The following is a 23,000-nucleotide window of genomic DNA, read 5'->3' as shown; positions in this document are numbered from 1 at the left end:
CATTTTGACAGCTACATCGTGCGGGGGGGAGGGAGAAGCCCCCCAGGTCTCACAACTTTTACAAACAAAAATAGAAAAATATCAACATTTACATAAGTATTAGCAGTTTTGAGTTTAACACAAAATCAACAGTATGTTTCAATCATTTGTTTTGTATCACTTCCATAAAGGTACATTGTAACAACAATTGCAATAATGTTTCAAATACTTTTTGTGATCTGAGTCTTCTAGTTGTCACATCCTCCCCCCACCCGTCCACTGGCAGAGCCTCAGCCCCTCCCTCCTTTGTTTCATGTGTAGCATCCCCCATTTCACCTAAGAGAGCACTGTGTTTTTTAGTGAAAGCCTCTACTTCCGCAACTGTGTTAATTCTAATTCTACTGCCCTCCCAAAAAATCAGCATGCCTTCTGGTAACAACCACCTAAACCAAACCCCATTATTGTATATATTTTTTTGCTAAGAAGGAATATTTCCTTCTGTTATCTCTTACTTTCTTTGGGATCTGTTTAAGAATGGTTATTTCTTTATCCTTATATTTTAATGGTCCTCCCCTTTTGAGCTCCTAGAACCTCATCTCTTGTAGTTTTTCTAAGAAATTTAACATGAACTTCCCTTGGAACATTGTGTGTTCTTGCATAGACTGAATTAACCCTATAGATCAGGTCAATATCCCACCAAAGCTGTTGTTTATCTCTGTTAATATATTCTGCTAGTATTGTGGTCATAATCTCCTTAAGATCTTCATTCTCAACTTCTGGCAAGTTTTGGAACCTAAGGAAAAAAGACATCCTTCCAAATTCCATTTTTAACATCTGGTTTCTAAATTCTACATTCCCCCTTTGGATTGTCTTCATCTCGTCTCTCATCCCAGCTGCACCCTCCTCCAGTACACCTATCCTTTGTTCATTCCGTGTGGTTTGCTGTTTCGTCTCTCTGAGCTGTTCATTTAAGTCCTGCAGTTGTTTTTTTGATTTCGTCCTGTCCCTTTAAGATGTCTTGAAGCATCTGATGAATAGACAAATCCTAAGAAACTCTCTTCAGAGGCTTTAGGTTGTAGAAAAGATCCCAGTTGTGACTGGTGAGCAATGGGGCTGGACGTGGAAGATGTTGGGGCCGATGAGGCCTTACCAGGCGGTAACTTCTTTGGGCCCATCATGAAGCTCAGAGATAGTTATTGTTCTATACAAAAAAATGGTGTCTGTGGGAGAGCACAGCCGGTAGGAATCACCAGATAAGCAAGTCCAAAGGGGAATAAATCGTCTGATACAAAACTGAAACAAATAGGTGGATCAAAATATTCCAAATCCAGGGGAAAAACGTATTTAAAGAGGCTCCTGGAGACCTCCGGGGTGGAAATTAGTTGAAAGCCATAAAGTTTTCCAAGGGAGGAGTCTCATTCATAAAGACAAAGAAGAAGGAGGAAGTGGCCATATTGGCTCAGCCAGTACAGGTGGTCAGGAAACAACAAAGTCAAAGTTCCCATAGATAGTTTAGAGAGGAATCACTTCAGCCATCCTTTCTCTCGCAGTTGCAGTCAAGAAAAAAACTTTTCGGATTCTACTTCCTGTTTCTGTGGACGACGGACATGCTGTCCGCCGCTCGCCATCCCAGTGGGCCCCGCCTAATCTACGGGGGGGGGCACAGGATGCCTTGCGGGGGCGTCCTGCCGAGGGGGCAGCTTGCTGGAGCCCCCTGGAGCAGCGGCAGCTGCAGGGGGGCTGCCAGCTTTGTCCTAGGCACTGGGAGGCTTTTGGGGGGCGCGCCTACCACGTGCGCTTTTGTCCGGAGGAGATCGGAAGAAAATGCTCCACTTGAAGGCAACAGCAGAAATGCGGTGAGGGGGGAACCCCCCCAGTGTCTTTCTTTTTACTTTCTTTGAACAACCAAGTAAATGAGGATTAGCAGTATCTTTAAGACTCTTTGATCTTTGCGAAGTGTTAAGATTGGAGAGGGGGGGTTGTTCTCCCCCTCCCCCTCTCGGAAAAGTGGCTCTACACGATCTCTCTCTCTCGGAGGAGAGAGGGAGAATTGGGGGGGGAAACCCTTTGATATTCACTTCTTTCAAGCAATGGGGTAATGATCCGTTTTAACAATTGCAGAAGAAAGAAAGTGAGCTGACCTAAAAAGCTATGAATGGAAACTTTCTAAATGACAATTCTCCGATCCCTGGGGAAGGCTGAGCCAAAATGGCGTTTCTTCCCCCGTTTCTGTTGTCGTTACAAATGAACTGTCGTCCCTGAAAAACTTTTTGGGCTGGAATTATAAAACCCGGGTGAACCCTAGAGGAATCTCCTTGTACAACTCTTCCTTGGATTGGGAAAAATTCACCTTAACCAGAGGGGAGCCGTATTGAAGATCAATATCCCACACTGGACTTTGCCTGTCTCTTGGCCCCCCCCCCCTGACAGCGTGCTCCTACAGACGCCATCTTTTCTGCTTAGACCTATAACTTTTTTTGAACTTTGAAATGCCTGCAAAAAAACCTCCACCCAAACCAGCGTTGGCTCCATCTTCTGCTGTCTCAAGCCCGGTTCCCCCGCAAACGCAATTAACCTCTTTTTTGCAACCAAAAGCTCCCGAGGGGGAACAGCAGTCTCAAGAAATGTTCCACCAAATGTTTCAGACACTCTTAAAGGGACAGGATGAAATAAAAAAGGAGCTGGCGGACTTAAAGGAAGAACTCAGACAGAATCAACAACAGACTTTACAAAATAGTCAAAAAATAAATGCTCTGGAGGAGGGTGCTGTGGGGGTGGGAGAAGAGATGAAGGCTTTACAAAAAAAATGTTGGATTTGAGAGTTACATGGAAAAAATGGAATTTGAAAGGATGTCTTTTCTTCTTAGATTTCAAAATATACCTGAAACAGAGGGTGAAGACATAAGAGAGACCATGATAACAATGCTAGCAGATTATATTAAAAGAGATAAACAGCAGCTAGGGTGGGATATTGACCTGATATATAGAATCAATTCAGCATATGCTAGAATACACAATGTTCCAAGGGAGGTACATGTTAAGTTTTTTAGAAAGACTACAAGAGATGAGATTCTAGGAGTTCAAAGGGGGGAACCTCTAAGATATAAGGACAAAGAAATAACCATTCTGAAACAGATACCAAAAAGAATAAGAGATAAGAGGAAGAAATTCTTCTTTCTAACTAAAAAGTTATATGAAAAAAATATCTGGTTTTGGTGGTTAATTCCAGAAGGCTTGTTGATTTTTTGGGAGGGGGGGTAGAGTGAGAATTAACACAGTGGTGGAGGCAGAAGCCTTCATGGGAAAACATAAGGACCTCCTAGGTGAAACAAGAGACGGCACACAAAACATGAAGGGGGGAGGAGCCTTGGCTCAGCCAACAGACAGGGGAGAGGAGACAGCAATGAAACTTAGGTCACAGAAATGAATTAAAAACATATCGCAATTGCTAATATAATGAAATGTAGAAGTGATATAAAGTATGGTTGAAGATGTCAAAGAATTGAGTAAAATAACTGCTAATATGAATGTAACAATGATATTTTGATATATATAAAATATGAAAGAGATGCAACATTCCGGGGAAGTACCACCTTCCGTATGATGTAGCTGTCAAAAATTTTCTCCCACATTTATGTACCCTTTCCCCCAAAATATTTGAAAAAAACCAATAAAACTTTTGTTATTAAAAAAAAGAAAAAAAACTCCCCCCCCCATTATTTAAGGGAAGTGAAAGTAGATTTTAAACTTTCTCTCTCCCCCATAAAAGGGAGAGATTTTCCAAATGCCGCTTTTCCAAGGGGGGTGGAATTTCCCCCCCCTCCAATCTGAACTCCTCCAAAGGTTGAAACAAAGTCCCCCCCCCAAAAGAAAACTGCAGAATAGTCAGAATAGTAAAGACAGTAAAAGACCTGGGGAGACCCCTCACCTCACCGTGCTTCAGCTGTTTCATTCAAATTAATTGTTTCCTTCCAGGCTGCGTTCGGCGAAGCGCACAGTGGCATTCCGGGCTCTCCCTACGCTCCCCGGCTCCTGGGGCAAAGCTGGAGACCCCCATGCGGCTGCTGCCGTTCCAGGGGGCTCCAGCAAGCCGCCCCTATGGCAGGGTGCCCCTCCAAGGCACCCTGTGCTCCCCCTAGACTTCAGAGGAGCCCACTGGCAGCGAAAAAGCGGACGCACGAGTCCGTCACCTTCGGCTGCCGGAAGTCGTCTCCATATATTCTGCTTCTTTTTAATATTCCCCCAAATAGTTCGTTCTCTGGGGGAGGGGGGGGGCTTCCCACACATTCATAAAATAAATAATTGAATTGGATTATGTTAATATTTGTATGATGGGAGACTTTAATGAAATTGTAGATCAGAATATGGGCTATTAAACACAAAAAACAACAAAAATAAATAGACTCTTCCTAAATCCTTTTTTAAAAAGACTGATGAAATAACTTAAAAGATATATGGAAAGAAAGAAACCCCACAAATAGACAATATACCTTCTACTCAAATAGACATTTATCATGGTCCAGATTAGATATGATATGGATCTCAAAGGAATTGATTTGTGATATACAGGAAATTGACATAGAAACAAGTACTTGGGCAGATCACAATCCAATGACAATTAAGTGGAAAGGACAAAGGAGAAGATCTAGATGGATTTTAAATAATACTATATTAAAAGAAAAGAATTTTGTACAGAAAATGGAGGAAGAATTGGCGATTTCTTCGAAGAAAATAAAAAAGAGGACACATCAATGCAGAATCTCTGGGATACAATGAAGACCTATGCCAGAGGCTTGATAATGGACTATACAAGAAAAAGAAATATTAAAAAAAGACAAGCTTTTAAAATACTGGATGATGACTACAAGAGACTTGAAAAAGAGTTACAGAAGGCCGCACAAAAAAAAGGATATTAAAGTAAAAATGGACACAACTAAACATAAAATGGGGCTAATGGAAAAGGAGGAATTAGCACAAAAAATTAGAAGTGCTAACAGAATTATTTTGAAAATGCAAATAAACCAGGGAGATGGCTAGCGTATAAATTGGAAAAAGAGAGAGAATCAAGAAAAATAATGCAACTAATAGATGACCAAGGCAAATTTGTTATGGAAACAGAGAGAAGAAAAAAATTATACAAGAATACTATGGGAAATTATATGAACAAGATAGAGGAGGAAAGAGTTAAACAATATGTGCAAAAAGCAAATTTACCCGAGATAACTAAAGCAACTGAAATGATGCTAGAAGGTAATATAACGATGATGGAATTAGTTGAAGTTCTTAAAAAACAAAACAATGGAAAAGCTCCAGGTCCAGATGGACTACCAGTGGAATTTTATAAAACTTTACAGGAATCGTTGTATCTCCCATTGTTAGAAGTTATGAACGAAGCCATGTTAAAGATGAAGATACCAAAATCTTGGTCAGAAGTTTATATAACACTGGTGCCAAAGGAGGACACCGACCCACAGCAAATTAAGAATTATAGACCAATTTCCCTGCTAAATTCAGATTATAAAATATTTGCCTCAATACTGGCAGAAAGACTGAAAAGATACTTAAATAACTTTGTTCATCCTGATCAAAATGGATTTCTGCCAAAGAGACATATTAAAGATAATATGATAATAATCCTGGACACTTTGGAATATCATGAGGCACATCCTGAAAAACAAATGGCGTTGATATTCTTGGATACTCAGAAGTTTTGATAATGTGAATTGGCGATTTATGTTGCTACAGTTGGAACAGATGGGCTTTGGCAAGAAATTTATTCAAACCATACAAACCATATACCACAAACAAACAGCAAAGATAATGATAAATGCACAATTGAGAGATTCCATTGATATTGGGAAAGGGACAAGACAAGGTTGCTCACTATCTCCCCTGTTGTTCGTGTTAACATTAGAAGTCTTAAACAGAAACATTAGAGAAGATAAAGACATAAAAGGAATGGAAATTTTAAAAGAAGAATATAAATTGCAAGCATTCACAGAGGAACTAATCTTCACTTTAGAGGATCCATTGGAAACCGCACCTAAATTGATAGAAAAAATAGAGGAATATGGAAAAGTAGCAGGTTTAAAAATAAATAAAGACAAAACAAAGATTTTGACAAAGAACATGCTAGCAAGACAAAAGGAAGCATTGGCGGAAGCTTTGAAGATTCAGGTCACGAACAAGGTTAAATATTTGGGGATATATTTGACAGCAAGATGTAGTACACTTAAAGAGAACAATTATTATAAACTTAAACAACAAATTACGACAGACCTGGCCAAATGGGAAAACTTACAACTATCGCTAATAGGGAGAATATCAACAATCAAGATGAATACACTACCCAGGATTTTATATTTGTTCCAGACAATTCCAATTAAATTAAGGAAAGATTTCTTTGAAGGCCTTAACAAAATAGTATTGAAGTACATTTGGCAGGGAAAGAAAGCGGGAATAAAACTTAAACTGTTACAAGATGCTAAAATAAGAGGAGGATTTGGCCTACCTAACTGGGAGTTATATTACCAGGCAACAAGCTTGATGTGGGTTAAGGAATGGATAACGTTAAGAAACTCTAGATTATTGACCTTAGAAGGTCATGATTTGTTGTTGGGTTGGCACGCTTTCTTATGGTATAAGGGAACTAAAACACAGGGGTATTTCAGAAGGCATTACATACGGGAGGCCTTGTTATTAAACTGAGAGAAGATTAAAAGGCAATATTATTTAAAAATCCCAGTCTGGTTATCAACTAGGGAAGCATTTTCATATTCAATAATATACAAAAAGGAACAAACAGTTAGATATGGTGAAATATTGAATGCTAAGGGTGAACTTAAATCTATGCAAGAATTAGAAGAACAAGATATAAGAATGAACTGGTTTTCATACACACAAATACATTCTAGATATGATAAAGATTTTAAAATAGGTTTTTGTGATAAAATGACTGACTTGGATAAAATTCTGACAGGTACTGATGAAAAGGTGATTTAAAAATTCTATGGATACTTATTAGAGGTTAAACTAGAAGAAGAACAAGTTAAAGAATCTATGATTGCTTGGGGGGGAAATTTTGGTCATAGAACTGATTTAGAGAAATGACAAAAATTATGGTCACAAAATTATAACATGACAATATCAACAGCATATAAAGAAAACTTGTATAAGACGTTTTACAGGTGGCACTTACCCCCGGCGAAAATAGCAAGAATGTTCAAGGACAAATCAGAGAAATGTTGGAAATGTCATAAGATACCGGGTTCATATTACAATATGTGGTGGACATGCGTAGAAGCTAAAAGATATTAGACTAAAATCCACATGGTTGGAAAAAATGACTCAGAAACATATAGACTTTAAACCTGAGATTTTTTTTATTGGGAATATTACCGGAAATATACAATAGAGACTTGAAATATTTGATTGTAAACGTGTTAACGGCAGCTAGAATTGTATTTGCAAAAAATTGGAAAAGTGAGAAAATACCAACGCAGGAGGAAGTTATTCATAAAATAATGGAAGGTGCTGAAATGAGTAAATTGACATTTGAAATTAGAGAAGAAGAAGATGAACAATTTTATATGGAATTTAGATAAAAAACATGTAAATGAAAAATGTTGGAGAATTTTTATAATATAAGAATAATAGAATAATACACATAACAATACAAAGGTATATGATCATTGAATAGATTTAGGATGATGCAATGAATTGTTATAATATAAATGAATCCAATACCTAGAATTTTTCGTTCAAACTGAAGGAATAATAATTATAGTCAAATAAATGATGTACAATGATAATAATGTATACATATATACTAGATTGATAATTTGTGATTTTATATAAAATTGAAAGTGAGGACTATGGAAATGATGCGCAAAACTCTGCAACCAAACGACATGCTGTATGTGATTGAAGAAGGTTCTATGTGTTATGTGTTGTCTGTCTTTGTCCAAAAAAGAAAAGAGAGAGAGAGAAGGAAAAGGAACAAGAAACAATATTCAACGATTTTTAGGTTTGCGGAAATACCACCCCAAGAAAATATATATTAAGAACTGGAAGAGACACCTGCAACAATAGAAAAAGAAAGGAAGAGAGGAGGAGAGGAAATGAGAGGAAAAGGAGGGAAGGAAGAGAGAGGTGAGGAGAGGAAGATGGAAGGGAGAAGGAGAGAGGGTAGGAAGGGGAGGGGGTAGAGAGAAGTAGGGGAGAGGTAAGGGAGGAAGGAAGGGGAAGGAGACGAGGAAAGAAGAAAGTAGAGAAGGGAGGGAGGAAGAGAAAGGAAGAGAGGGGGGGAGAGGAAGAGAAGGGAAGGAAGAGAGAGGTGAGGAGAGGAAGGTGGAAGGGAGAAGGAGAGAAAGAGAAAAGGAGAGAGGGTAGGAAGGGGAAGAGGAAGAGAGGAGGAGGGGAGAGGTAAGGGAAGACGGAAGGGAAAGGAGGAAGTAAGTAGAGAAGGGAAAAAAGAGAGAAGGTGGTGTCAAAACAGGTGAGGGATGGTAAACAAAACAACCCAAATGGAATATTATAATTCTATAAATGGAATGACAAATGTATAAGAACCATGAATGTAAAAAAAGAATAACTATGTGAATGTATACCTATAATTGTATATAGAGAACAAAACAAAAAATATTTTAAAAAATAGCATGTTTCTCCATTTCTCCCTTAGGGGAAATATAATATTCTGCTTCTTTTTAATATTTCTCCAAATAGTTCATTCTTGGGGGGGTGGGGGGTTGAGCTTCCCACACATTCATAGCAATGTTCACCTAGCCTTGGGAATACCTAAAGTCCTCTTAGTCAAAGAAATAATGTTGTCCTAAAGAAGATGAACAAATGACCTCTATTTTCTGATTCTCTTACAGAATAGAGAATATATTCAAACAGCCAGAAAGTTGTGGATTGGACCATTCATCAACACTCATCCCCACATATTGAGAAGTATTTACTCAGCTGGTAAAGTGATGACTTTCTTCAAGAAGATTGAGTGTATTTGGCATTTTGGATCATTTCAATTTCTTTTTACTCACAAGGAGAGACTTGCTTTTTAAAAGTGTAGATCAAAGCATGAAACTTCAGTTCACATCAAATGAAATGCCGGTCAATTGACCCTGGTTTAGGATGCTGGTTTACTACCTTCCTAAGACAAATTAGAAAGGGAGTCCAAACCTAGTTTAGTGTCATCCAACACACAGTGAGAATGTAGGCATCATCTTCTGCCTCTCTTCCTTGCAAATATATTTCTTATTTCCTGTTTGAGATTTGCCATGCAAGCTCTCCCCCTACACAGGAGCTTTCACCAGGAAAGGGGGTTGGAAGGACTCTCTCCAGGTTCCCCCCCCCCACTTTCATTTATGAGAATCTCGATTTATTCCCGAGGGCAGCATGCATGGCCTCTGCTTTCTCCCCATGTCTGTTACAATCATGGAAAGGGGCGGTTAGGCGGGAGGGAAACATACATACACAAAGACACACTTACCTTTTCTACCTCTGGAAATTTACGATTTTCTTTCTCCCTTTCTAAATTCCTGCGCAGCACACGTGGTTAAAGAGAGTCTAGTATCCTAGAAAGGCAAAAACTGAATGACGTTCCTGCCTTCCCAACTTGTAACCAGGGCTCAAAGCTGAAGTGCCCCCACTGGTGGATTTTCTGTGCACGGAAGGTGCTCATGCAAAGAGCGGAGAAATGGTGCATTTCCCATGGGGTGGGGCCTGGTGGGGCTCCTTGATTGGGAAGATTTTGGCAATGTTATACTTCAGTAAAGAGAATTGTATTTAAAGTACTGGTACTAGTCGGAAACATTTTCCTAACAAGAATCTCATTTACAATAATACAATACAATAGTAGAGTTGGAAGGGACCTTGGAGGTCTTCTAGTCCAACCCCCTGCCTAGGCAGGAAACCCTATACCGTTTCAGACAAATAGCTATCCAACATCTTCTTAAAGACTTCCAGTGTTGGGGCATTCACAACTTCTGGAGGCAAGCTGTTCCACTGATTAATTGTTCTCACTGTCAGGAAATTTCTCCTCAGTTCTAAGTTGCTTCTCTCCTTGATTAGTTTCCACCCATTGCTTCTTGTTCTACCCTCAGGTGCTTTGGAGAATAGTTTGACTCCCTCTTCTTTGTGGCAACCTCTGAGATATTGGAATAATGCTATCATGTCTCCCCTAGTCCTTCTTTCCCTTAAGCTAAACATACCCAGTTCCTGCAACCGTTCTTCATATGTTTTAGTCTCCAGTCCCCTAATCATCTTTGTTGCTCTTCTCTGCACTCTTTCTAGAGTCTCCACATCTTTTTTACATCGTGGCGACCAGAACTGAATGCAGTATTCCAAGTGTGGCCTTACCAAGGCATTATAAAGTGGTATTAACACTTCACGTGATCTTGATTCTAAATCTGTTCCTGAGGAAGAAAGGAATAAATCAACCGAAACAAGAAGGAAAAAGGAAAGATGACTGTACAATGTACCCCAGCTTGACTTTCCCGAAAGAAAGAGAGAATACAAATCTAATAAATTTCCTTCTCTTGCGTGAGTTGGAACTTTGGCCACTTTTTCAACTCTACCATATGGATGAGTCACGGAAGGTGCTCACGCAAAGAGCGGAGAAATGGTGCATTTCCCATGGGGGGGAGGAGAGGCTGGTGGGGCTCCTTGATTGGGAAGATTTCGGCAATGTTATACTTCAGTAAAGAGAATTGTATTTAAAGTACTGGTATTAGGGGGAAACATTTTCCTAACAAGAATCTCATTTAAATCTGTTGCTGAGGAAGAAAGGAATAAATCAACCAAAACAAGAAGGAAAAAGGAAAGATGACTGTACAAGCTTGACTTTCCGAAAGAAAGAGAGAATACAAATCTAATAAATTTCCTTCTCTTGCGTGAGTTAGATCTTTGGCCACTTTTTCAACTCTACCATATGGATGAGTCAACTTCTTCCTACCCTTCCTTGTTAGGGAGACTTAGCAACAAAAATGTTGGGCTCAATCCAGGACTACCGATAATATGTACATCATCCGATTTCCTGAGGGAAAGGGAGATACAAATCTGGTCAGTGAATGTCCTTTTCAATGCTTTTTCAAGTATAGCAATATTTATCTAGCCAGGGCAATAGGAGAACAAGCCCTTAAGACCTCAACCACACTCATCCCCATTGAAGTATTTTCTGAGATGGTAAATGGATGACTTCCACCTAGAATATTCAGTGCATTTGGCATTTAACAAATGAAGAAAATTCAGTCCACATCAAATGAAATGCCAGTCAACTGACTCATATTTACAGTGCTCCATTTCTCTTTCTTCCTACACTCAGCCATACAAGTTTGCACAAGATGTCCTGAACACAAACAGGTCAAATTTACTGATCGTTTGAATCCTGCCTATAGTACGTGTATGTATAGTATATATTCTTTTGTAGATAAAACCACTATTTTTTACAAACCATGTTTGCTGTTATTGCTCCTGAGTTGTCTTATGTAGTAAAGCTCTGCACACCCTGTCAAGGTATGAGCCTGGGGAGAGGAGACAAGATGGCCACACATTAGCAGCTCCTGAAATAAAGTTCTGGCTTGTGACAGGCTTTATTCCCTCTGCCTTACCTCTACAACCCAAAAATAACATTCACAGGGAAGAAAGAACCCGGACCAGTTTCAGCCATGATATTGGGGCCCATCAATCCACAGATCATGAATAAACAGAAATAAATAAGTATAATTCTTTTCCAACCAGAAAACCTGAGGATTCCAACAGTTTGTCTGGATAGGGAGGTGACAATGCAACAAAAAAGAGATTTAGCTTAAATTAGTGAAAGAAATAATGTTGATGGAAAGAGAAAGGGGGTTTATAAAGAATTGAATTAATTTCTCTGCTCTTTTCAGTCTCTTTATTGTCCAGCTTGACCCAAAACTATTTCTGACAATTGAATAAAAAGCTTCAAACCAACATGAGCCTCTCAAATCCTGAAATATTCCCCCTCCAAATCCTTCCACAAATCTTCATGTATTAATACATTTTAAAGCAGTTAAGGAGTTTAATACATGAATATAATACATAACCACACCATTGATATTTAATTTATTTTATTTAAATCCAATTTAGACTTCTTCTTAAGAAGAAGAGAGACAAACATGCCCCAAGTAAATTGTTTGAAGCTGATTCTACACATTTAACCATCACCCCACACTCTCAAACCAAGTGCACGCTGAGAAGCCAGACTCCATTTCCCTCAAAATTTGGAGAAGGCAAAGCAGCCACCTTAACCTGTAGAACATGGTTATCCAAGGATAAACCCACATCCCACACACAGAGCATCGTTGGTGAGATTTAAATTGATGTATACCGAGGTGGAAATGTTTGAGAGAAAGAACTTATTTTTGTCTTTTTTTAAAAAATATGTTCAATAAAATATTATTTTTTAAAAAATAAATTGCTTGTATTTATTGGTTGTTTAGCAGTAACTTAATACTCTCTATCTTGTATTTGTTCTCATTTTATGTATCCCTATTTTCCCTAGTTTCACCATATCCTGTTCTTTCAATAAAGCATTCAGATCTACACACACGGTCTGCTTTATTGGAGGATAGGTGAGTTTAACTGCGTCGAGCTGCACACAGACTAAGGTGCAGTGGGGACAGAACATAACTCCCCTGCCACTCCCTCTTCCTCTCCAGACATCTCACAAGGAAGAAGTTGGACTCGGAGGAAACTGCTTCCTGCAAAATTTCTCCTCCCCACTTCCACATGCAGCAGCGTCATCCACCGCCTCCTGCTTTGCGGAGAGGAGGCACCAGACAAGGAAATGCCAATGATGTCTGGGATTGGGAGAAGAACATCTCCTTTGACATGCTGTGCAAAGGCACACACAGATACACACACACACCATTCCAAGCTTGGAGACTTTCAGGAATATCTGACTTGGAAACTGCCAATCATGCCTGGGCTTGGGGAGAAGGCCCTCTCCTTCCTCTGTGGTTCAAAATACCCAAACCTGGAATGAAGTGTGTGTGTGTGTCTGTGTGAATGTGTCCACACGTATACATGCACACGCTTGGCTGCCAAGGGAGGCAAGGAGCTTGTGGGGCACCAAGTTGTCCCCATGTTGAGCTAGCCAGTATGACTTGATCCATCCTGACCTGGCTGTCCCAAGTCAGCTGAGCCCAGTGAGCAGCGTCCAGCCAAACATGTTGAGCCACCCATACTCACCTAGTCCCGAAGATCTGACTGTGACCACCCAGCCATACCTACCCAGCCATGCCCACCTGGCACTGAGTCATCATAATCTTACATACAACTGGAAATCAACCATAATGCTGATGAGGCCCTCAATAAATTGAGCTTGATAAACCTGCTTTAGAGAGATACAAAGCCAAAAGCTCTGTATATTTTCTGATGCTTCTATCACAGCAGTAGATGCTGTTGCCTACTTAAAAACAATAGATACTAAAGCACAATGTCACATTGGATTTGTTAGGGGCAAAACTGTGCACACTGTGCAGTATGGAACCTATCCCAAGAAATTCACTGTATGCTAAACTAAAGACTTATCCCTAGAGAGAGCTCCCTGAGGAAACGTGACCTGTTTCTCGAGCAAAATGGTCTTTTGGGAGTAGGTGGCTGCTGTAAGGAGAAAGATAGAAACAAGAGAAAAACCCTCCTGGCAATCATCACATTGCTTCTTTGATTGTGCTGCACTTTCACCATCAAGTCAAACATCAAGGATGACTATTTAGAGAAGAAGATGTAAGAACCTCTGGTTTGTGGATAGTTGGAGCTAAAAGAGGTGCGAGTATGTAATCTTCGGGTGTATTCCTTGTGGCAAGCTCCATTGTATGTTGCAAAAACAAAATATGGCTGATCTTCCAGCCAACAGACTCAGCACAAGTCCTTTCACCAACGTTGGCCTTGATGTCTTTGGACCCTGGTCTGTGACCACACATCACACTAGAGCGTGTCAAACAAACAGTGAGAGGTGGGCAACCCTATTCACCTGTATGTCCATTAGAACTGTCCACATTGAAGTTATTGAGTATGGACACTTCTAGCTTCATAAAGGCCCTCAGATGTTTTATTGCTATCTCAGGCCCTTTAAAAACATTAGTTCAGATAGAGGCACCAACTTTTGGGGGGCAGCGAAAGAGCTGCATGTTTCTTTGAATATTGACACCAAAAGCATAGAGCAGAGGTGTCAAAATCACCGGAACTGGACATTGGGGTGCTTAGATCTATCCCATGGTTCCACCCTGCAAATAACAAAAGACCGACCTGCGTTGCCTTTGCCAGCAAAAACAGAGCTCAAGAGGGCCACATGTTCAGGAGGAACACGGCCCTTACAAGCTCCGTTTTTGTGAGCAGAGAGTTGCTGGAGGCTGTCGCAGTCAAATGCAGAGCATGCAAGGGCCATGTGCGACTCTCCCTTATTTATTTATTTATTTTATTTATTATTCATGCTTCTAGACCGCCCCCTCTCCCAAAAAGGGACTCGGGGCGGTGTACAGTCCATGCCAAATATATCAAAATACAATAAAATTGAATATGTACAGTTAGAATGGAGGAGGTTAAAAATGGAATTAAAAGAACTGTACAAAGCAATATATATAAATATAGGATTTTGAACCCCTAAAACACACACAATAAGTTAAAAACAATACCCCTAAAATAACCAGTTAATACATTTGCCAGGAGGGACAGTTGTAATTATGCCAGGCCTGCTAATCGGAACAGGTGAGTCTTCAATTTTTGCCGGAAGGAGCGGAGGTCAGTAGTGGTTCTAATGTCGGGGGGGAGGTCATTCCAGAGGGTTGGGCCCATCACAGAGAAGGCCCTACTCCTTGGTGTCGCCCGTTGGCATTGCCTAGTGGACGGCACCAGGAGAAGTCCCTCTCTGTGTGAGCGAATTGGCCGCAGGGATGTATGTGGGAGGATGCGATCCCGCAAGTAACTAGGTCCCATGCCATGGAGCGCTTTAAAGATGGTAATCAGCACCTTGAAACGCACCTGAAAAACCACAGGCAGCCAGTGCAGCTCGCGCAGGAGAGGTGTTACGTGGGAGTACCTCGTACTCCCCATCACAGCCCGCGCGGCTGCGTTCTGAACTAACTGCAGTCTCCGGGCACGTCCCAAGGGCAGCCCCATTACTTTACTTTACTTTACTTTACTTTATTTCAAACTTTTATACCGCCCCCTCTCCCAAAAGGGATTCGGGGCGGTGTACAGTCAGATTAAAACACATAAATACATGGGAATAAATACAAACATAGTTAAATACTAAATACTTAAAAGAGGAGGCTGTAAAAAACTGTACCTAAAGTAAAGCAATTAAAACAATGTTTAAAAATAACCCCTAAAAATACCCAATTAAAAATATCTGCCAGGAGGTAAGATAAGACTATGAATGGGCCAAGCCGGCTAAATGGAACAGATGAGTCTTCAGTTTTTGTCGGAAGGAGCGGAAGTTGGTGGTTCTAATATCGGGGGGGGGGAGGTCATTCCAGAGGGTTGGGCCCATCACAGAGAAGGCTCTACTCCTAGGCGCCGCCCGTTGGCATTGCTTAGTGGACAGCACCAGGAGGTTTCCCTCCCTGTGAGAGCGAATTGGTCGCAGGGAAGTATGTGGTAGGATGCGATCCCGCAAGTAGCTAGGTCCTGTGCCATGGAGCGCTTTAAAGATGGTAATTAACACCTTGAAACGCACCCGAAAGACCACAGGCAGCCAGTGCAGCTCGCGCAGGAACGGTGTTACGTGGGAGTACCTAGTACTCCCCATAATAGCCCGCGCGGCTGCGTTCTGGACTAGCTGCAGTCTTCGGGCGCGTCCCAAGGGAAGCCCCATGTAGAGGGCGTTGCAGTAGTCCAGCCGAGACGTCACCAGTGCATGAGTGACCGTGCATAGGGCATCCCGGTCCAGTAGGGGGCGCAATTGGCGCACCAGGCGAACCTGGTGGAACGCCCCCCTTGCCACGGCTGCCACATGGTCATCCATTGACAGCCGGGCATCTAGGAGGACGCCCAAATTGCGCGCCCGTTCCACAGGGGGCAATTGCTCGCCCCCTATGGCCAGTGATGGTATCAACTGGCTGAACCGGGGTGCCAGTAGCCATAGCCACTCAGTCTTGGAGGGGTTGAGCTTGAGTCTGTTGTCCCCCATCCAGACCCCGACGGCTTCCAAACACCGGGTCATCACCTCGACAGCCTCGTTGGGGTGGTTTGGGGTGGAAATGTACAGCTGAGTATCATCAGCGTACAGATGATACTCCACCCCAAAACCACGGATGATCTCCCCCAGCGGCTTCACATATGCGTTGAACAGAAGGGGCGAGAGGACCGACCCCTGCGGCACTCCACAAGTGAGTGGCCTCAGGGTCGACCTCTGCCCCCCTGCCAACACACATTGCGTCCGGTCGGAGAGGTAGGAGCCGAACCACTGCAGAACGGTGCCTCCAACTCCCATCCCCCCCAGCCGGCGCAATAGGATACCATGGTCGATGGTATCAAAAGCCGCTGACAGATCTAATAGGACCAGGATAGAGGAACAACCCCTATCTCTGGCCCTCCAGAGATCATCAACCAACGCGACCAAGGCCGTCTCCGTGCTGTGTCCGGGCCGGAAGCCGGACTGGCGTGGGTCTAGATATTCGGATTCCTCAAGGTGTCGTGGAAACTGCTGTGCCACCACATTCTCTACAACCTTCGCTAAAAAGGGAAGGTTGGAGACTGGACGGTAATTAGCTAGCTCCATCAGGTCAAGGGAAGGCCTCTTGAGTAAGGGCCTCACCACCGCCTCTTTCAAGGCGGTAGGTAAGGACCCCTCGCCCAATGAGGCGTTCACCAAGCCCAGTAGCCAGCCTCGTGTCACTTCCCAGGATGCCAGTACCAACCAGGAGGGACACGGGTCCATTAAACATGTGGTCGGTCGCAGCCGTCCACGCAACCTGTCCAAATCCTCGGGGGCAACAGAATCAAACTCCTCCCAGAATGGTCTCACAAGACTCACTGTTGACGGCTCCTCTGGTCCACTGAAGGGGGCCCATCCGCTCCGGATCTGAGCGATTTTGTCCTGCAGATATTCCCCAAACTCCTCTGCTCTTCCCTCTAAAGGGGCTTCCCGCGTCCTGTGTGATAAGAGGGAGCGGGTCACCCGAAACAGGGCGGCAGGGCGGTTATCAGCGGACGCAATAAGAGTGGCACAATGTCTACGTTTGGCCACTCTTAATGCCACAAGGTAGGTCCGTGAATAGGCTCTTACCTGTGTTCGATCAGATTCGGAGCGTGAGGACCTCCACCTGCCCTCTAGGCGTCTCCTATGGCGCTTCATCACCCTCAGGTCCTTGGTAAACCAAGGAGCCTGGGTGGGTCATCGCCGCAGGAGAGGCCGCAAAGGCGCAACTCGGTCCAGGGCCCCAGCGTCCGCCCTATTCCAGGTGGCCACTAGGTTCTCGGAGCGAGAGCGGGTCAGGGCTACAGGGAATGGCCCAAGCTCCGTCTGGAACCTGTCCGGTTCCATCAGGCGCCTGGGGCGGTACCAACTTGGCCAGTTTGGTTCCGCCTCCTCGCAGTGGGGGGTAGCGCCAGGGAAGTCCAGCCGGAGATATGAGTGATCTGACCATGACAGGGGAGTGATGATTACATCCCCTCTTCCCAGATCACTCGTCCACTGTTCAGATACAAAAACAAGGTCCAGAGTGTGACCACCTTCGTGTGTGGGGCCCTGAATTAATTGGGTCAGGTCCATGGCTGTCATGGAAGCCATGAACTCCTGAGCTACCTCGGATGCTTCCCCCATCGACGGCAAGTTGAAATCCCCCATGACCACAAGCTTGGGGGTCTCAACTGCCGTTTCTGAGATCAGCTCGAGGAGCTCGGGCAGGGCTGCTGATGCATAGCGAGGAGCCAAGTATACAATCAGCAAGCCCCACTGCCTCCCTGGGCCCCATTTCACACCAAGGGACTCACACCCGGGTATCTGAGGTACAGTGAACTCCCTCGGCTCTAGACATTCCCGTATAACTACCGCCACCCCACCACCCTTACCCAGGGCCCGAGGCTGATGGAATGCACGGAAATCCGGTGGGCACATTTCCACGAGGGGTAAACCACCTTCGTGGCCCAACCAGGTCTCCGTTATCCCTGCAAGGTCCAGCTCCCCCGCTGAGATCAACTCATTGATGAGGGGGGCCTTGTTGGTCATGGACCTTGCATTGCAGAGCATCAGCCTCAGGCCCTGGCTCTGTAGTTCCTGACCACCTAGATTGCGGGGGTTGGTACAAACGACCGGGTGTATCCAACAACCATGGTCTCCCAACCGACGTTGAGAGGGGGGACTCCCACAGGCGGAGCAGGTCTAACCTCGAATAAGTAATCTTAAAAAACACGATGGGGTCAAAGATGTTGTAGATAATAAGTGGTCAGTCAAAAAAAAAGGGGGGGAGAGTGATCAAATGTCCAAGTGGTCTGAGTGGTGGAGAGATGGTCCAAAGGGTGGTAGCAACCTAGATGATCCTAGGTGGGTGAGAGTTCATAGAGAGTTCGTAGATAGTAATCTGGAGTTCTCCATTGGGTGGGGGGGCGATGTTCTTGGGGGCAGATGTTCTTGGCCTAGATGTCCCTCTGGCCTACCCATGGCCCTAATACAGGGCTTCCGGCGGCCTCCGGTGTTCTAGGCCGCCCCCAGCCGCCCCCAGCTTCCATTCCAGTCCAGCTCTCTCATGACTCCCACCCAAAATCCAGATGTTGCTGGCTCTCACCCAATGTCCTGATGATCCTGGCGTCCATGGCAGATCTTTCAACGGCTGCTGCTGGTGCCAGCGGGCCTGAGGACGTGGGAGCCGCCGGGAGATGTCCTAGCAGCGGCGTCGCTCCTCTCACTCTGCTCGCTGTCGCCGTCGCCATTGTCCGCCTCTTTTTCCTCTCCTACCAGCCACTCTCGCCAGCCTCTCTCCTTCCAACGTCGCTGCAGCCGCAGCCGCAGCCTCTTCCTCTCTGCTCGCCAGCCTCTCTCCTTCCAACTCCTTCTTCCCTCTCTCCTTCCACTCTCACCAGCCTCTCTCCTTCAAACGTCGCTGCAGCCGCAGCCGCAGCCTCTTCCTCTCTGCTCGCCAGCCTCTCTCCTTCCAACTCCTTCTTCCCTCTCTCCTTCCACTCTCGCCAGCCTCTCTCCTTCCAACGTCACTGCAGCCGCAGCCGCAGCCTTTTCCTCTCTGCTCAGCGTCGCCGCAGCTGTAGCCTCTCTCTCGCAACCTCACAACCTCACAGCCTCTCACTCCTCCCGCTCTCTGCATCGCTGCCGCTACCGCAACGCCACCATTACCATTGCCGGCTTCTTTCCCCACTCCGCACTCTGCCTTCTTTCCAGCCTTCCCTCCAGCCTCCCGACCCACCCTGGCGGACCCAAATGGGTCCAAAATGGGTCAGGGTGGTCGTGCTGCCTGACTCCCGGCCCTCAGATGGAACGAGGGCCGGTTCCATAAAAGTTCTTATCTGACAGTGATTTATTGCGCATGTCTTCACACATTCCAGAGACGAAGGAGAGAGAAAGAGAAAGCTACTGCTGAACTTTTGTCCGGCTGCCAAGTGGCAGACGGAACCTTTTCTTATCAACATGTAACAATTAGTTAGTTTTGTTTTATTTACTTTTATTATTTTCGTATTAAAGTTTGTTTATTAATTAGAATATGCTTCCCAAGACTATTTTTTTTTCTTCACATCTTAATGCATATGCTGTTGGAAATCAGCCTGATCCATAGACCTCATTTTTCTTCAGGGTGATTTTCCCCCTGACAATTTATGAGCTCCATTTTCACTGGCAGAGGGTTTCAGGAGGCCGTCACAGCCGAAAACGGAGCCCAGGAGGCCATTTTCGCTGGCAGACAGCTCAAGCCACAACAGCGATTGACTGAGGTCAAACAGAAACCTGATGCGGCCCTCAATGAAATAGAGTTTGACATCCCTGGTGTAGAAAGATATCTAAGTGATCAAAGCTGCACATGGAGTTTAAACCCAGTTCAGTCTTCATGGTCAAACAAGATCCGGTCATTTTGGCAGCCAGTGAAGCACCAAGTTTGTTTTTGGGTTTTTTGCTGCTCTACGTGACGCATTGCAACACTTTCCCTATTCGCGGGGGCTGGGGTGGCTGTGTCCAGCATGTGACACAACTAGCTCAGGAGTCTGACACTCCTATATACTGTATATACAGATACATTTAAAAAATGTATAAATCATAATTATAATGACAAGTGCCCATTGTTTCTTTTTTCATTTCTAAAAAACTTTTTCATAGTTCAGTCTGTAAATTGTAAATTCATACATAGAATCCATTAAATCAATAATTAGAATACATTCTCATCCAAATTAATCATTGTTTTGGGGATTCTGCAGTCTATGAATTGTGTTATGGGAAATAAGACTATGGGATGTGCTGAAGCCCTTTCCACATTCCATACATTTATAAGGCTTCTCCCCTGTATGGATCCTTTGATGGCATGTAAGCTCACTGCTTGCTTTGAAGCCCTTTCCACACTCCATGCATTTATATGGCTTCTCGCCTGTGTGGATCCTTTGATGGGTAATAAGATGATTGTTTTGGCTAAAGCCCTTTCCACACTCCATGCATTTATGTGGCTTCTCCCCTGTGTGGATCCTTTGATGGGATGTAAGTTGACTGATTATTCTGAAGTCCTTTCCACACTGCATGCATTTATATGGCTTCTCCCCTGTGTGGATTCTTTCATGGGTAATAAGGTGACTGTTTTGGCTAAAATCCTTTCCACACTCTAAGCATTTATATGGCTTCTCCCCTGTGTGGATCCTCTGATGGCATGTAAGAACACTGCTTATTCTGAAGCTCTTTCCACACTCCATGCATTTATATGGCTTCTCCCCTGTGTGGATCCTTTGATGGCATGTAAGCTCACAGCTTGCTCTGAAGTCCTTTCCACACTCCATGCATTTATATGGCTTCTCGCCTGTGTGGATCCTTTGATGGGTAATAAGGTGACTGTTTTGGCTAAAGCCCTTTCCACACTCCATGCATTTATATGGCTTCTCCCCTGTGTGGATCCTTTGATGGCATGTAAGCTCACTGCTTGCTCTGAAGTCCTTTCCACACTCCATGCATTTATATGGCTTCTCCCCTGTGTGGATCCTTTGATGGGTAATAAGGTGACTGTTTTCACTAAAGCCCTTTCCACACTCCCAGCATTTATATGGCTTCTCCCCTGTGTGGATCCTTTGATGCCTTGTAAGTATACTGCTTGTTTTGAAGTCCTTTCCACACTCCATGCATTTCTTTGGCTTCTCCCTTCTGTATATCCTTTTATTAACAGTCTTGTTTCCATGTTCATTGCATTTATTTTTCTTCTCTCCCACATGAAAACTATTCTGTGATTCCAGAGACCCATTTTCTTGAGAAAGTGTGAACATCCAACTGTATTTTTTTCCTTTGTCTTTGCCCATATTGGCTCCTCCTTTGGCTTGTGATGAACAGGGTCCATTTACATCTAATGTGTCTTTGAAGATTCTTACACCTTTCTCAATATATTTGTTCTTTAGTTTTTCTTGTTGATCAATAAAGTCCTGCATCTGAGCAACAATCGAAGGAGATGACCTTTCCTTATTCCAGTTATTTGACAGGTTCCTCTCCTGCCTTCGGAATACTGTTTGAATTGCAGGTTTCTCCATTACATCTCCTTCTCTAAACACTTTGATTGGTTCTGCAGAGTCTTCGTTGTAATTCTCATCATCACCTTTAAAGGGAAAGAGATATGAATGTGAGAGAAAGTTTGGGGGAAAAGATCACTCTGTCAGAAGTCATATTGATTGCCTTCAGGTATTGTCCCAAATTCTAATATATACTGCATATTTGTATCCTAATAATGGCATGGTATAGAAATGATTATATCTCTATTGATGAGCCATAAAAACTTGGAAAAGGCATTAAGTCAAAAAACCTGAATGGCAACTCTTGATAGGACTGATATGGATGCATTTGGGCCAAAATAGTCAAAATCTGTGTGATGAAGTTTGGCATTACCTCAAACCAAGGAATTATTATGTCATAAAATGTTTAAATAGAAATATAAATTAGATAGGATATATCTAAGCAAAATGCCATAGACCTATTTCCTTCCTAGGAGCACTAGAAAAAAAGAACTTTCCCTTTTCCCTTTGAAGATATCTATTTATAAATGTTTTCATAAGAACTAGCTAATGGCATCTAACTACAAAATGTCTCCCTGAACTCTCTGCCGGGAGAGTAGGAAACCCTTACCAAGAGAGGCCACATTCTTATAATTCTCCAGCATGACTTCCCAATACAGAGCTTTTTGGTGAGGATCCAACTGAGACCACTCCTCCTCTGAGAAATAAACAGCCACCTCCTCAAAGGACAGAAGAACCTCCTAAAGGGGGAAAAAATACAGAATAGACCAAGGAAGAACTGCACAATCTTTCCTATTGTTTAGAAATTTCCAAAGCAAAGCTATGCACTAAGGTAAGTGGCTATGCTTAGTAAGTATCCGTGATTTAGATGAGAAAATAGAAAGAATAAGAAGCATTTGACTAAAAAAAGATTTTAGGCAGGTTTTATCAACTTGAATGATTCTGTAGGACTTTCAGTGCGATTCAGGTTAAATAAGCCCCGTTTCCTCCTGGATCAATTGATCCAGCAAACATCCAGTCAGCCATCATCGAAATACTCTTCCTTCTCAATCAATATATCCACCCCCAATCAAAAGGCCCTCAGTGTCTTGAGAGAATCAAAACCCACCAATAACTGATACTAAGCCTCCAGAAGTGTGTCTGTAAGTGAAGGGATTCTTTGTAGTGTTCTATGAAATGACTTATGTTGTCCTAAGAAGGAGCAATCCTGTTCACCCTCAACACCTCCGTGGATTCCTGGATTCTGTTAGCATTGGGGCGGGGTGGGAGGAGTTGGGCTGTGAGACACACGTCCTACCTAAGACTTGCAACTACATCGTGTTCCTCACTGTTTTGTCCAGGGAAGTTGAACTCGCGAGATT

At 43.4% G+C, this 23,000-nt stretch overlaps 1 protein-coding gene across 9 annotated transcripts in view; it reads right to left on the bottom strand.

Moving 5' to 3' along the window:
- The window catches only part of LOC309383404 (zinc finger protein 18-like), a gene marked incomplete at its 3' end in the record, with an annotated part of 108,688 nt that overhangs the window by 56,061 nt on the left and 29,627 nt on the right, over nucleotides 1-23,000 (bottom strand). For 5 of the 9 annotated variants that reach the window (XM_081935913.1, XM_081935914.1, XM_081935915.1 and 2 more), the window contains exon 5: nucleotides 22,250-22,379. The exons of 1 other annotated variant lie outside the window; for it this stretch is intronic. In XM_081935913.1, coding sequence (XP_081792039.1) covers nucleotides 22,250-22,379 — 130 coding nt within the window. Of the gene's footprint in view, nucleotides 1-9,469; nucleotides 9,648-11,420; nucleotides 14,396-19,762; nucleotides 21,726-22,249; nucleotides 22,380-23,000 lie in introns of those variants that run through there. 3 more of the 9 variants (XM_081935919.1, XM_081935917.1, XM_081935909.1) reach the window with 2 other exon arrangements.

This window comes from Natrix helvetica (assembly GCF_964273705.1).
Source record: "Natrix helvetica genome assembly, chromosome: 1".
Lineage (NCBI taxonomy): Eukaryota > Metazoa > Chordata > Lepidosauria > Squamata > Natricidae > Natrix > Natrix helvetica.
The sequence above is the reverse complement of the archived record's forward strand: the minus strand, read 5'-3'. Positions and strand labels throughout refer to the sequence as shown.